The sequence below is a fragment of the Montipora capricornis genome, chromosome 11 (genome assembly GCF_036669925.1).
Source record: "Montipora capricornis isolate CH-2021 chromosome 11, ASM3666992v2, whole genome shotgun sequence".
In the NCBI taxonomy this organism is placed as follows: Eukaryota; Metazoa; Cnidaria; class Anthozoa; order Scleractinia; family Acroporidae; genus Montipora; species Montipora capricornis.
In genome coordinates, this window is record NC_090893.1 from 36,264,706 (window position 1) to 36,277,812 (window position 13,107).

General features: G+C 40.4%; 2 protein-coding genes across 2 annotated transcripts in view; one reads left to right on the top strand and one right to left on the bottom strand.

Moving 5' to 3' along the window:
* Positions 1 to 2,390: 2,390 nt before the first annotated feature.
* Positions 2,391 to 3,374, bottom strand: LOC138023435 (uncharacterized). Its single transcript, XM_068870437.1, has 3 exons — positions 3,039 to 3,374; positions 2,787 to 2,945; positions 2,391 to 2,573 (listed from the first exon to the last, which is right to left on the bottom strand). The coding sequence occupies exons 1-3, from the start codon at positions 3,372 to 3,374 to the stop codon at positions 2,391 to 2,393; spliced, it is 678 nt and encodes a 225-aa protein (XP_068726538.1).
* Positions 3,375 to 6,727: 3,353 nt separating this feature from the next.
* LOC138024137 (cystathionine gamma-lyase-like) overlaps positions 6,728 to 13,107 on the top strand; it is a 21,657-nt gene continuing 15,277 nt past the window's right edge. Inside the window, exons 1-6 of the mRNA XM_068871243.1 lie at positions 6,728 to 6,770; positions 6,851 to 7,086; positions 7,739 to 7,820; positions 9,180 to 9,275; positions 9,574 to 9,686; positions 12,961 to 13,044. Coding sequence (XP_068727344.1) covers positions 6,749 to 6,770; positions 6,851 to 7,086; positions 7,739 to 7,820; positions 9,180 to 9,275; positions 9,574 to 9,686; positions 12,961 to 13,044 — 633 coding nt within the window. The 5' untranslated portion in view covers positions 6,728 to 6,748. The remainder of the gene's footprint in view (positions 6,771 to 6,850; positions 7,087 to 7,738; positions 7,821 to 9,179; positions 9,276 to 9,573; positions 9,687 to 12,960; positions 13,045 to 13,107) is intronic.

Genomic DNA, 13,107 nt, shown 5'->3' on the forward strand with positions numbered 1-13,107 from the left:
AACGCGGGCTGAGCGGGCGCTGATTGGCTCGTCAAACTCCGAATATCCTGTGCTATTTACCTCCGAGCAGTCCTCCGAGCAACTCGGGAAAAAATGGCGTCCCGATTTGCATCCGTGACAAGTGAAGAAAAGATGAAAATTAATTTTTTGTGCGGTATATTATCTCACTGTTTTGGTATATACTAAAACAACTATTCACCTCAGTGTCGGTGGCTAGCGGCTCGGTAAATATCCACTGCTAGCCACCTCCACTTCGGTGAATTAGTTGTTAACTATTCACCTCTGAGCAATTCGTGCGGAATTTGCTCCCGAGCATTTTGTAATCTTTGCAGGAATGAATGAGTTAAGATCATATTTTTGTGCTGTATTATCTCACTGTTTTAGTATATACTAAAACGACTAATTTTATTTTTTTAATTTTTAAGTAACAGAGTCCCTCTTGTTATCACATGCCACCCTTTGAACAAGCAAATCAAACACTTTCTATTTCAGAACTTCGGCATTCTATCAAGTGACCAGCTGACCCGTCATATCTTCTCACAACCACCTGTAGAAGCATACAAACGCGATCTCCTTACTTGTATCACTCAACTGACCACGCACGCACTGACCAGAGTGGCACGCGTGCCTGCTATCATCCACGTTGCCACACCGTCAGTCCTGAAACGGTTTACGGTCGTTTCGCCTACGGGTCGTTTCGCCTACTGTCTGTTCGCCTACGTCTAGAGTCCATTCGCCTACGTCCAATATGTCAGTTCGCCTACGTCTTAAACTCCACACTATGACTATCATTTTGTAAAACTGTTGACCACCTTGAAACAACATACAAATGAACGTAAATAAAAACGAAAGATTTGACTAACCGGTCGTGTGGATAGACCACGCGTGCCACTCGTGTCGGCGAAATTCCGCAAATTTAACAGACTAAGGCTTAGGTTCGGGCGCAAAGTCTTTTAATCACACATTGGCCCTTCCTTTGCCGTGGACCGGAATGCTTCAAAAAAAGATTGATAATAAGTAAGTTCTATTTGTATTTTCTTTCCTTCCCTCCGCCATTTTTTTCGGATCATTCTCCCGCTGGTTTGTGAACTCGCCCCAGGCTTCACGATATCTCTGTTCCGAAGAAAATGGCCGAAGGAACTTCTAGATTTGCGTTCTTCTTCGAAACATTCCGGTCGACAGCGAAGGAAAAGGCGACCCCTGAGCCTGATTAGGATTAGCTTTAAAATTGCCAAATTGAAGTCGATGTTTCGGTAGTGTAGAGGTTAAGTGCATTTGCTCTTAAGCCATTGAACCTAATGCGACATCGTTCGGTCAACATCGTTCGGTCAACTTTTTTTAATTCTAAGTGACATACGCTGCTAATCTATAATTGTAGTCCTAGTCCGGGTTCATTTCGCGACATTTTAGAGTAAATTCGTTAATCAGTCACTTTTACGTATAAACTTATTTATTGCTTACATATATTAAGTTTTACCTATTACATGCGGGGACGTTTGGGTTGTCCGCATGACTCCCGCCCCTTAAAACAGATCATTCGCGATTAATAGACATTAGTAAAATCCAACTAGTGGTCTATTATCAATGCTGCGTTCTGATTGGTTGAGCTACTAGTAGGCTATTTGTTATAGCCCACTAGTAGCGAAAAGCGCCGACCAAAACAACAATCAAAGTCTAGCTTTAACTAGCGAAAGATGTTTTGTCTCGATATTTTTTTGACCAACTAGTCGGATTTTACTAAAACAATTATTCCTCTCGCCCTCATGGTCTCTGAGTCAATAGCCCATTCGGCCTTCGGCCTCATGGGCTATTGACTCAGAGCCCATTCGGGCTCGAGGAATAACTGTTAAATATTCGTATTCTCGGTATTGGACTGGAACTAGCTTGCAATGGAGCCTAATGCGGGGGAATATATCAGAAAGTATTTGCATTCGAAAAGATTACCCCAGATTAGCCCCCAAATTAGCCTCCAAGCTAGTTCCAGTCCAATACCGAGAATACGAATATTGTCTATTCTAATAAACTCAATGTATGGTTTTACTGGCTACGAGCAGGTCCATTCAGATGGGAGCAGCAGCTGAGAAGTTGTGCAGCGTTCTTGTTGCCGGTCTGGTACTGCTCCCAGGCGTCGAACAGTTTCTGCTGAAGTTGTCTGTACTCTCTCCTCTGGATCCGCTTTAATTTCTTGTCTGATACCAATACCAGCTTGATGGTAAGAGAAGCTAGGCAGGCTTCACGATGAAGTAGTTCGATTAACTGATAAAACTGCAATCTGCATTTGCCACCGGCTCGGCGGTTGAGAGCGTTGTGCCACCCCTCTATGTCATTGTTGGTCCGGATTGGTTTATTAAATACACTCCAATCTCTTGGAAGGAAGATAGTACTGTCAATCACTGCTCCTGGATGTATTCAATAAGATTGCGCAGGGGCTGGGTCTCTGCCAGGACGCTGAGGAGCACGAACATGGGTCTGATCTCATGTTGAGGCAAGAACGGGAGGGCCATAAGTTTTCGGATGTACCGGTACACTGCGTCATTGCCACTATAGGCTGTTTGGAGACCAAGTTCTTGTACCTGTGATAGACAAATAGTCACAGTGGTCAAAATGTTATTGAGGGCTACTCAACATGATGCTTTGATATGAACTAACTAAAAAATGAAGGACAAGGGGGGGGGGGGGGGGGGGGACGAAAAATTAGATTAAAAATCGGATAAGAGATGTTAACAATTTGAAGAAAAATTGTGCTCTGTATTTATAACAAATATAAAAAATGAACGGTCCCTAACCTTCCTCCACAGGGCCTGAGTCCAGTGAAATACGCAACCTTGAAGCTTCACTGTTGGTAAGACTGATCTTAGCGCCTTCCAGATAACCTTCTCGAAGTCGAGGGTGACCTGCTGGACAGCGGGTTGAATTGGCAGCAGGCGCATTACTTTCTTCATTACCTAATAGGGGGAAAAGAGAAAGATATGATCAATGTTACTATACTGTGCTTTAGGATACATAAAAACTAACTAGATAACTACATAGATAACTACCTTTTTGTAGTCTTTCGTACTTTTCCCGGACATGAGAACGAACAACAGTGGAACTTGTTTCGTGTGGTCACCTGATCGAACGAAAGCATTGATCGTTACCAGCTGCTGGAATGGTTTCCGTACTAATTTAAATGTACCGTCAATATACCAAGACTTGGCCTTGGCGACGGTCATCAGTTGTTCAACTGTAGCGAAGATGAGATGTCTTCTTTCCTTCACGTAAACGTCTGCCTGAAAGAATCCTTCCGGTATGCAGTCCTCCACTAGTTGGAAGTCGAGGTCCTTAGGATCCTCTGGGCGAAGTCTCTGCCGCAGGCGGTTTGCAGCTCGCGCCATATGTTCTGGCTTAGGGAGTGCTGGACAGCGTTCGTCATTCAGCTCATTTAACAAGACCTGAAAAAAAAAAAAGAAAAGGAAAGTCAAGATGTTTCTTAGTTAATCGTCGCGCGGCAAAAGAAACAAGTTGAAGCGGACCATACAGTGAAATGATGAACAATGAATAACGACACATTGTTAAAGATCGTACTCCTGTTGCTCTAAAAACATGTCTTTTAAAAACGTTGTCTGTTTCCTACAGTAAGTATTCCACCCTCGAAATATTAGCTACGTTCACTTGTGAGTCTGTAATTTATATACCTCTTCCACTATTGCCGAAGCCGGCTTGAACGTATCCTCCAGAGCCTTCTCTTTGACCAAATTTACGATCTTGGCCGCTGTCATTGCCCCTACTTCTGCTGCATGATTATGAGCGTTTTCTCCGGAATGGAAATTCCCGTCCCGCTGTATCACCGTAGCCTTGCACGCATTTCTCTGGGATGGACCACACACTGCCAATAGGTTGCATAAGACCGTTTGGATCTGACGTTGTCGCTGTACCCGAGGCTGTCCACTAGTTTAGTTTTGCGACGCTTGCTTCCCTCTTCTACAAGCTGGAACGTTACGTGGTGATTGTTTGGGTTCTCCAACGTGACATCTCCCAGGACCGGCTCTTCGATCGAAGATTCAACAATAGGACATGGCTCTGGAAAAAGGGGAAAAAAAGGAAAATAATTATATATTTACAAGACAAACATATTTTCTCAGACTTTACAATCAATTGTTTATTCACAGTAAACTTGAGAATTCAAAAGAATTAAGTTTGCGTTTCAGATAACTAAAGTTTGCATCGAAAGAATCAAGTTGTAGTAAACCGTTGTAGTAATTCGGATATCTTAACAATAATTACCTTCCTCGTTTCTTGAACCCGATAGAGGGCTTGGCGGGGCAGAGAACATAGTCACTTCTACCACAGTTCCGAGGTCTGAGGGTGATGCCGCAGAAACGGACGGCGTACTCGAGCCTGTTGGTTTTAAATAGATATAAGCTATTAGTTAACAAAAAATGGCCCTTGCAATATTTTCTCAGACTTAACAATCAACAGTACTGGAAATCAACCCTATCGACATAACAAAAAATCATGTACCTGTATTGATGAGTTTTCACCTCAAGTGACAAGCCTACACAACGCCTTTACTTTTTTTTCATCTAGCTACGCTTGCGTATCTGACGTGAAAGCACACGAACTAAAAAACCAACACTAATTCATAATACTGAGATACAAACATTGAACCGCCCAGTAAAGTGAGAAGGAGCTAATTTCTTACGAACCTTATCCTTTATTGATACGTTAATGAAAAGTCTCACTTTCTTTGGTATAGGCCGCTAAAGGACCCCGCTCAAGACACAAGTCTATAGAAATAATGCCTTAGCTAACCGTCAGATATAATTTTTTGCATCTATGTTTGCGGATCGCGTGGAAGCGATTCATGATCGAACAAAAGAACACCTGACCAACGATCGATACAAACATTGAACCGCCCAGTAGAGTGGGAACGAGCTAATTTGTTACGTATCCTTTATTGATAAGTTAATGAAAAGTCTCACTTTCTTTGGTATAGGCCGCTCAAGGACCCCGCTCAAGACACAAGTCTACAGAAATAACGCCTTAGCTAACCGTCAGATATAATTTTTTGTATCTATGTTTGCGGATCGCGTGGAAGCGATATAAAGTTTATGATCGCAACATCGATACAAACATTGAACCGCCCAGTAGAGTGGGAACGAGCTAATTTGTTACGTATCCTTTATTGATAAGTTAATGAAAAGTCTCACTTTCTTTGGTATAGGCCGCTCAAGGACCCCGCTCAAGACACAAGTTTACAGAAATAACGCCTTAGCTAGCCGTCACAGTTTTTTTCTGTGAGGTTCGACAAGGACTTTTAAACAATTCAGTTTTAAAGCTTACATATGAATCGTAGGCGAACTGACATCTTGGACGTAGGCGAACCGACATTATACGTTGGCGAACAGACAGTAGGCGAAACGACCCGTAGGCGAAACGACCGGTTACCCCTGAAACAGAGATACGAAGTTCTCGATGCCCCTTTTTCCATCCATGGCAATTTTACCTGCCAGACCAGTAATCTTGCGAACTGCATATCCTGCAACCGATGTCCTACCATTCTTTATATCGGTGAAACCGGACGGAATCTCAGGAGTTGTTTTTGCGAACACTTACGTACGAAGTATACCGAACAACACCCCTGGTTTCTCATTTTCAACTCAGCGGGTCACAGTATTTCAGATATCCGGATACGGGGTTTGTAGTTATGCCACGTTCTAATCTCCAACGGAAGCAACGTGAAATGAAGTTAATTTTACAATTGGGAACTGTACATCCTGATAGACTTAACATCAATTTCAACTTTAAAAAAAAAAAATGACTTGATGCATGCGCGCGTGCGCCACCATTCATCTGAGCGCTTTCTTCTGATTGAGTATTTCACGGTTTTCTTCGCACTGCAGAAGGGTTCTACACCGGAAATGGCTGTGATTTAAAAAATTACGGATACCCGACTTCTTGATATTTATTTTCTATCACTCCACTTTAGTCTCCTTAGCAGCCGCTCGGGCAGAAGTGTGGCCGAGTGGTTAGAGCGCTTGCCTTAAGATCCGGAGATCCCGGGTTCAAGACCCGCTCTGACCACTCGTTCAATTATTATTTGATCCTAGTAGTCCCTGGTTCAACTTCCCAGCTGCACTTGTAAATAGCCAACTGGTTTGCCTCCAGCCAGTAGGGATTCTTAACAATAGTTGTTGTTCTGTTCTGTCGTTTCGTTGTTTCATTGGCCCTGAAAAGCCCCTATGGGGAGCGGTCAATTAAGTATGTATTGTATTGTATTGTAAGTCACTCAATCTGGACGCTCCTCGGGACGAGGAGCGTTGCGTGACCTCGACCCGAGCGGCTCGCGGCTGCTAAGGAGACTATAGGAAGCACGCGAGTTTTTGAGACGCGGACGGCAACCGGAAGTGAGCTCTACTACATTTACATTCCTAAGTATCTTTTCTCCATTAGAGATCATGTAAAAATCTTGGAGACACCACCGTCCTGGCACGCGAAATATTCTCTTCCGGTCGCCGTCCGCGTCTCAAAAATGCGCTTGCTTAAGCTCCCTTATGCATCGCGAGCAACGCATGGGTTATTCTAGCCTGCGAACGCAGACGTATTTCCGGCGGTCGTTTCTCTCGGGGGAGAGAAACGACCGCCGGAAATACGGCTAGGATTATTCCGATGCTTTGGCCGCGCGAAAAGTGGGCACCCACGTTTCTCGAGGATGTGATGTTTGGGGAAGAGGAGGTGGGGTGTTGGACATCTATCAAAACTCTCCTATATGCATTTTGTGAAATTGATGAGTATGAGTATTTTCAGTGAGTGCTTTCCGTCGTCAAACTGTAAAATATAACCGAAGTAAAAATATGAACCATGTATGCAGGTCTTCGCGGTTACAACAGTGTGATATTGCGTCATATCTGCCCCCGTTCTCTCTCTTCCACTCCATGCAAAATGGCCAAGGAATCGGCATACAAAGATATGGAAAAATCTTTTCCGCATTTTGGCACCTTAGCGATACATGCGGGGCAAGACCCAGAGCAGTGGCATTCAAGAGCGGTTGTACCACCGATTTCGATGGCTACAACCTTTAAACAGGATGCTCCTGGTGTTCATCGCGTAAGAAATAGCTGAATCCCAATTTTCGAAAGCTTTATACTGTAATCCCCGTAACCCGAGGGATGACACCTCGCGTAAAAAATGGAGGTGATGTAGTAGTAGCAGCAGCAGCAGCAGCAGTAGTAGAAACTTTATTACCGTGGCAGAATCTTCTAGTTTGGGAGAACACAAATAATAATAGATAACGTAACATTATTTAATTACAAAGAAATACTACCTGCTAAAATTATTCTAAATTAATTAATTATTGTATATAGTGCAAATTATATTGTGTAAATTATAAATAGTGCAATGAATGGTTGAATTATAAATAGTGCAATGAATGGTTGCCATAAGTTATTTTGTTATACCTGGAAACTGAAAAGTCAGACTGTCTTGAATTATAGGAAGAGTTATGTTCCTGAAAGATGTTACAAATATTCAAAGGGCTTAGGTTGTGTTTGACTTTGTACATCAAAATCCATATATCTTGTAAATGTGTGTTTAGTAACATAGGTCACTTATCTTTCTTAAGGGGAGTGTTTGTCTAATTGTATACAGCCCTTAGGCCTCTTCCTTGTACTCTCTCCAATCTGCAACTATCACTAGATTTGCAAAAATGCCATATTAGATGACAGTAGGTTAGATAAAGGTTATTCTTTGAATGCTGCAGGGGTATGAGTACTCTCGGTCTGGAAATCCGACAAGGAATTGCTTTGAAACTTGTGTGGCTGCGTTGGAGGGTGCCAAACACGGTCAGTTGAAATGATTCGTTGGTGTTAAATCTAATGAGCCACATGGAACATTATTTGCAGGGTCATGCAACGCTAGTGGAGCAAGCGTTGCGTTACACCAATAAGGGCTACAATTAAAACAAATCAAATGGTCCCATGGTCGAAAACATTCATTTATTGCAACCATACAGTGATAATGATTGATGGTCTTAACCTTGCAGCAAACCTGAGAATAAAAGCCTCGTGACATCTCTTGGGTTTCTTACCGATCTTATTTATTCCTGTCTTTAGAATAATGTTGTGAGATGCTTAAAGGAGTCAATAACTACATTAAACTTGAACCTGTACCTACATCTGTACCTATAACTGTCTACATGAACATTTGTGTTTAGGTTTAACCCATTCTATAAAATAGTCCAATTTTGATGTAATCTCTCAATCTTAACAAAAGACATCATGAATGCACCTCAAGGCACTCTAGGGAATCAACTATAAACTTTGCAAGTCCAAATGGAGCCCAGCTGACACTAGCGTTTTCAGTCAATAATTCAACTCTTCCTCCTACCAGGAGTTTTTTTTCCATGTAAACCTGAGCCTCATACCAATTTCGTATTGCTGATCTCCTATAGGGGTAAATTAGGCCACCATTATGATTGCACATGTTGCAGCATCCACAATAAATTTTGATAACCCTATCCATTCTACTTTGTGTGGAGCTTGACCATCGCCTGTTTTAGTGCAGCAAATAGTTTTTTCATAGGATTATAAAACATTTTTAAATTTCTGCTTTGAACCTCACCTTCTCTAATGGAGGGTATAAACTGCAGGTTAGAGGTCATTGTTTCACCATAGCTGAAACAACCCAAACCTTTTCTACTACACCAATATTAGGCCTAAACACTGTGCTCTAAATAATGCTTAAGCCTAAGGTTAGTATTTTGTAAAGGTTTGGGTTGTTTCAGTTATAGTAAAATAATGACCTGCAACCCCAACTTTGTAACCTGCAACCTGCATGCGCACTTTACACCCTCCAACTAATATCTAGTTTGCACTCAGGCTCTCCATGCGTTGATTGGGGTGCAGTCAACAGCTAGGGAAATGGACATCACTCCAATCCCTAGTTGTTGACTGCATGCCATTTGATACACAGAGAGCCTGTATGCAGGCTATACACCTTTTCCTCCTGAACAGTTTGCGTCATATTGTTGTTCCTTTTTTTTAACAGTTTTTCTCTAGACCTTCCTATTTTCCCATGACACTCTGAGGGGAGTAGGTTTCTTTTTTCGGGATCCATATGAACATAACAAAGGCAGTTAATCCAGTTTATGTTATAAAATGTACGCTTACAAATAATTCTTGCCTCTATTATTGGCATCATAGGCTTAGCTGCTGCTTCAGGATTATCAGCGACTATGCTGTTGACACATCTTCTAAAGAATGGAGAACACATTCTTTGTGTGGACGATGTTTATGGAGGTATATATACGTTAAAATCTAATCATTGAAAACAAGCAAATTCCAATCAAACTACAATGTACTTATAATAAACAACTTTTTCTGGAAGAAGAAACTAGCCTATCAGAGCCTTTTGATTGTCCTGCTATTATATTCATTTGACCCTTTTAATTCAGCTGGCTCATCAGGAACAGAACATAGTTTTTTCGGTGCAATCTATGAGGCTTCCAGGATAATCAAGATGAATAAGTCAGATATGGTCAGGTAATAAGTTTAAGTGTAATTTATTGTACTGGAGTTCTTTTTTTTATATCGTTAGGAACCAACAGATACTTTTCACGGGTAGCAGCCGCACAAATGGGAATAGAAGTGAGTTTTGTAGATCTTACTGATTTGAATATGCTGAAGACTGCCATCAAACCTAACACCAAGGTGAGTATTGACTTTTTACAAATAGCATGGAATTGAAAACTTAAATTTGTATAATTGAAGATTTGAATTGAATTCACGCAAGAACTGCAAACCACATTTTTTATCCATGGTCTTAATTATTTATTTTTTAAGAACTCATAAATTATTTAGGAGCCTAACAGCCTATCAAAACACTGATAAAACATCATGTGCATGAGCTTTAAACCCGATAAAACACTCCTAATTACGTAGAATTCTTTATTTAATGAATAGTATAATGAGGCCTGGCTTGTTTTTGTTTTTTTGACACGCTTTTTGTGGAATGTTCTTGAAGCCATTCAAAAAACTTGCAGCACTTGTTTTTTAAGGTCTAAAAACATTCAGCTATGCCTCTTGTTTGTAAACCCAATAAAAGGTAGCTGCTCATTTTCACAGACCACCATTTCTTTTTGGATTGAATTCCTGCAAATGAGAATCCTGCAGGAGTCCAATGGCCAATTACAATAATTAGCAATTATTGAATGAGGCTGAGTAGGATATGAAGAATTCTGCAGGTCATGGAGGGTGTTATCCACCAAGGCCGAAGGCCGAGGTGGATAACATCCTCAGAGATCTGCAGAATTCTTCATATTCTACGAAAGCCGAATTCAATAATAATATTGCTTTATTATTTATTCAAAATATTTTCTTCGCTCAAACTTCTAAACCTACTCGCCGCCATTTTTCTGCTCAACAAAAATAACACAATTTCGTCCCCAGCTTTTTTCGGTCAACGGTTCAATAATTTGCAGCTGGCTGCACTTTTGATGTCATCGGTTCAATAATCTGCAACGGGCTGCACTTTTGACGTCATTGATTCAATATGACGAAGTTTCTTTCCAAATTTGGTGAACAGCAGCTGGTTATTGTGAATTATGCATGTGGTTTTAACCAATCAAAAACGGGGAAATATTTTGAATGAATAATAATTACTGTTACTTTTCAAAGCAGCTATAACTACAATAGAGTAACTACAATGTAAGATACCGAACACATATATTGCCTGGTAAGGAACTTAGAAGCACACAAAGAGTGAATCACTTTAGTTTATATAACCCTTTGACTCCCAAACCGGCCTGAACCAGCCAGACTTTAATTATAATAGTATTTTATATTCTGTCTAACACCAGACGATTTTACTCGTCAATGGGGAACCGCCGGAAGTCAATGAGTCAATCACTCACTGAAAAATAGAAAGAGAATTATATTTTTATTAAAGTGCCCCGGTGATCAAAAAAACCACTTCCTTTTTTCCTTCAGATTTTGAAAGTGTGTTTGCTTAACACCTGACTGGCAAAATTTGAGCTTTGATTTTTATCCAAAGGCCGTTTACTTTGAGTGTAAGTTTTGGATTTCATGGTCCGCCATTACTCACGTTCAAAGCTGACCGATTGGACCTCAGACGGTTGGATCCAGGGAAAAGTGACGTCAGAGGCTCACTAGCGTGTGAACGCAGCTTATTATATATGCAAAGCGTGAGTTTAAAAGTCTGAAAGCCCAAAACCCCCGTGCTGCATATTAATTCTGCGACATACACACGTATTGCATTCTTAAACTAGTGAGCCTTTCACGTCATTTTCTCCTCGATCCAGCTCTCTGGAGAACATAATGTTAGTAATGGCGGACCATTAAATAGGAAAATTACAGTTAAAATAAAGAGGTGTCGTTAGGGTTAGGCTTAAAACGTGGGTCACTTAGTGTTTTGTTAAAATAGTTTTGAAATCCAAAGAAAAATATGAATTGATTTTTTGGTCACAGGCCGGGGCACTTTAAAGTACCGGTACACGTAGAAAATGTAGGTTGGTCCACAGGGGGTTGATCTCTAATGTAATAGCCGCAGCTGATGTCATAAGTTGCTGTAGTAGTATTAAAACTCATGTAGGTAGCATATGTTCAAACACAGACTGAGATAAATTGAATTGGTACTCCAAATTGCCACATCTTTCTGTTTGAGATTCTGGTATTTAGTATTTGAGAAACCACCCAGAACAAGTTATTGAAAGTAAATTCATTGTCAGGGTATTTGAACAATATGTGACATACTCTTGTCCAGACAAGGCACTTGGTGTGATGATGTCATTGGGAGCGGGGGAAGACGCAGTGGTGAGAGCACGCACCTTTCACCAATATGACCCGGGATCGATTCCCGGATCTCATGCCACAATGTGGGTGGAGTTTGTTGATTCTTAATTTACTCGCTACAAGAGGTTTTCCCCTGGGTACTCCAGTTTTTCCCTCTCCTCAAAAAACCAACATTTGATTTGGTTTGTTCAAATTTCAGTTAATTTGTAGGCTCCCCAATTGGTAGAGCACTCATGCTTGGCTAAATAACCTTGAGACGTAAATAAAATGATTATAATTAGAATAATAATAATTAGTAGTAGTAGTATTATCGTTATTATAATTATAGTGCAAGCTGTTGTGATTGACTTTAAATTAAGGCCACATCATCATAGAATGCCATAACAGTTTTGCAGAGAAACAATTATTGAACTGGCAGTCCGCTTACAAGTAGAGCCAAGGGCAATATACTTAGGCCAGGTAGATAAAGTTTATTATGTCTCTACAATTCCAAATATCTCTGAAATATTCAGAACAGTACCACCAGATAATCATTCTAGCTCTCATATACAATGTAGTTAACAGGAAAAGACATGAATATGTGCATGAGAGTTCCGCTAATAATAAGAAATCTTACATTGTACATGCAAACATTTTTTTACAGTTTATTACAGTACAATGATTGATGTCATGCATGTACTTGAAATATTTAAATTTAGAAAAATGCATTCTCTTGTATTTCACTGTACACATTAACTTCCTTAAACAGTATCAGTATCAGTTATACAATGCTCTGATTTGTCTGTTTGTAAATCGTTTGATAGGAGACAATAAATCACATTTGTACTGGTGATTCTTGTCACGATGCATATGAACCTGTCATGTCCTCACTCAATACCATACATCACATTGCCTGTTATCCATATGCATTGTTAATAATTTCACTTACAACAATCACGAAACGCTTTTATTAAGCTAAAATGCTTTCGTTACTTTTCTTCAAAGTTGCTATAAGATTTTGCAGTAGACACATGTACGCATTGCATACCTATTTTTTTTTAAATCATGAGATGGAGGATCTCTCAAAATAAATGATGGGCTCTCATAATTAATGTTTATTTGGGATTTACTGAAACTAATAATGACAGTTCATACCAGTGCCAATTCGTTTTCTTGACCTTTGCTTTCATCATAGATGGTATGGGTAGAGACTCCAACAAATCCTCTTTTAAAGCTTGTGGATATTCAAGGGGCTTCTGAAATTGTCCACCAACATGAGGTTAGCTTGTCATCAATTTATGTGTTGTGTAAATTGTGTTGTTCATTCTCACCTGCTTCAAGT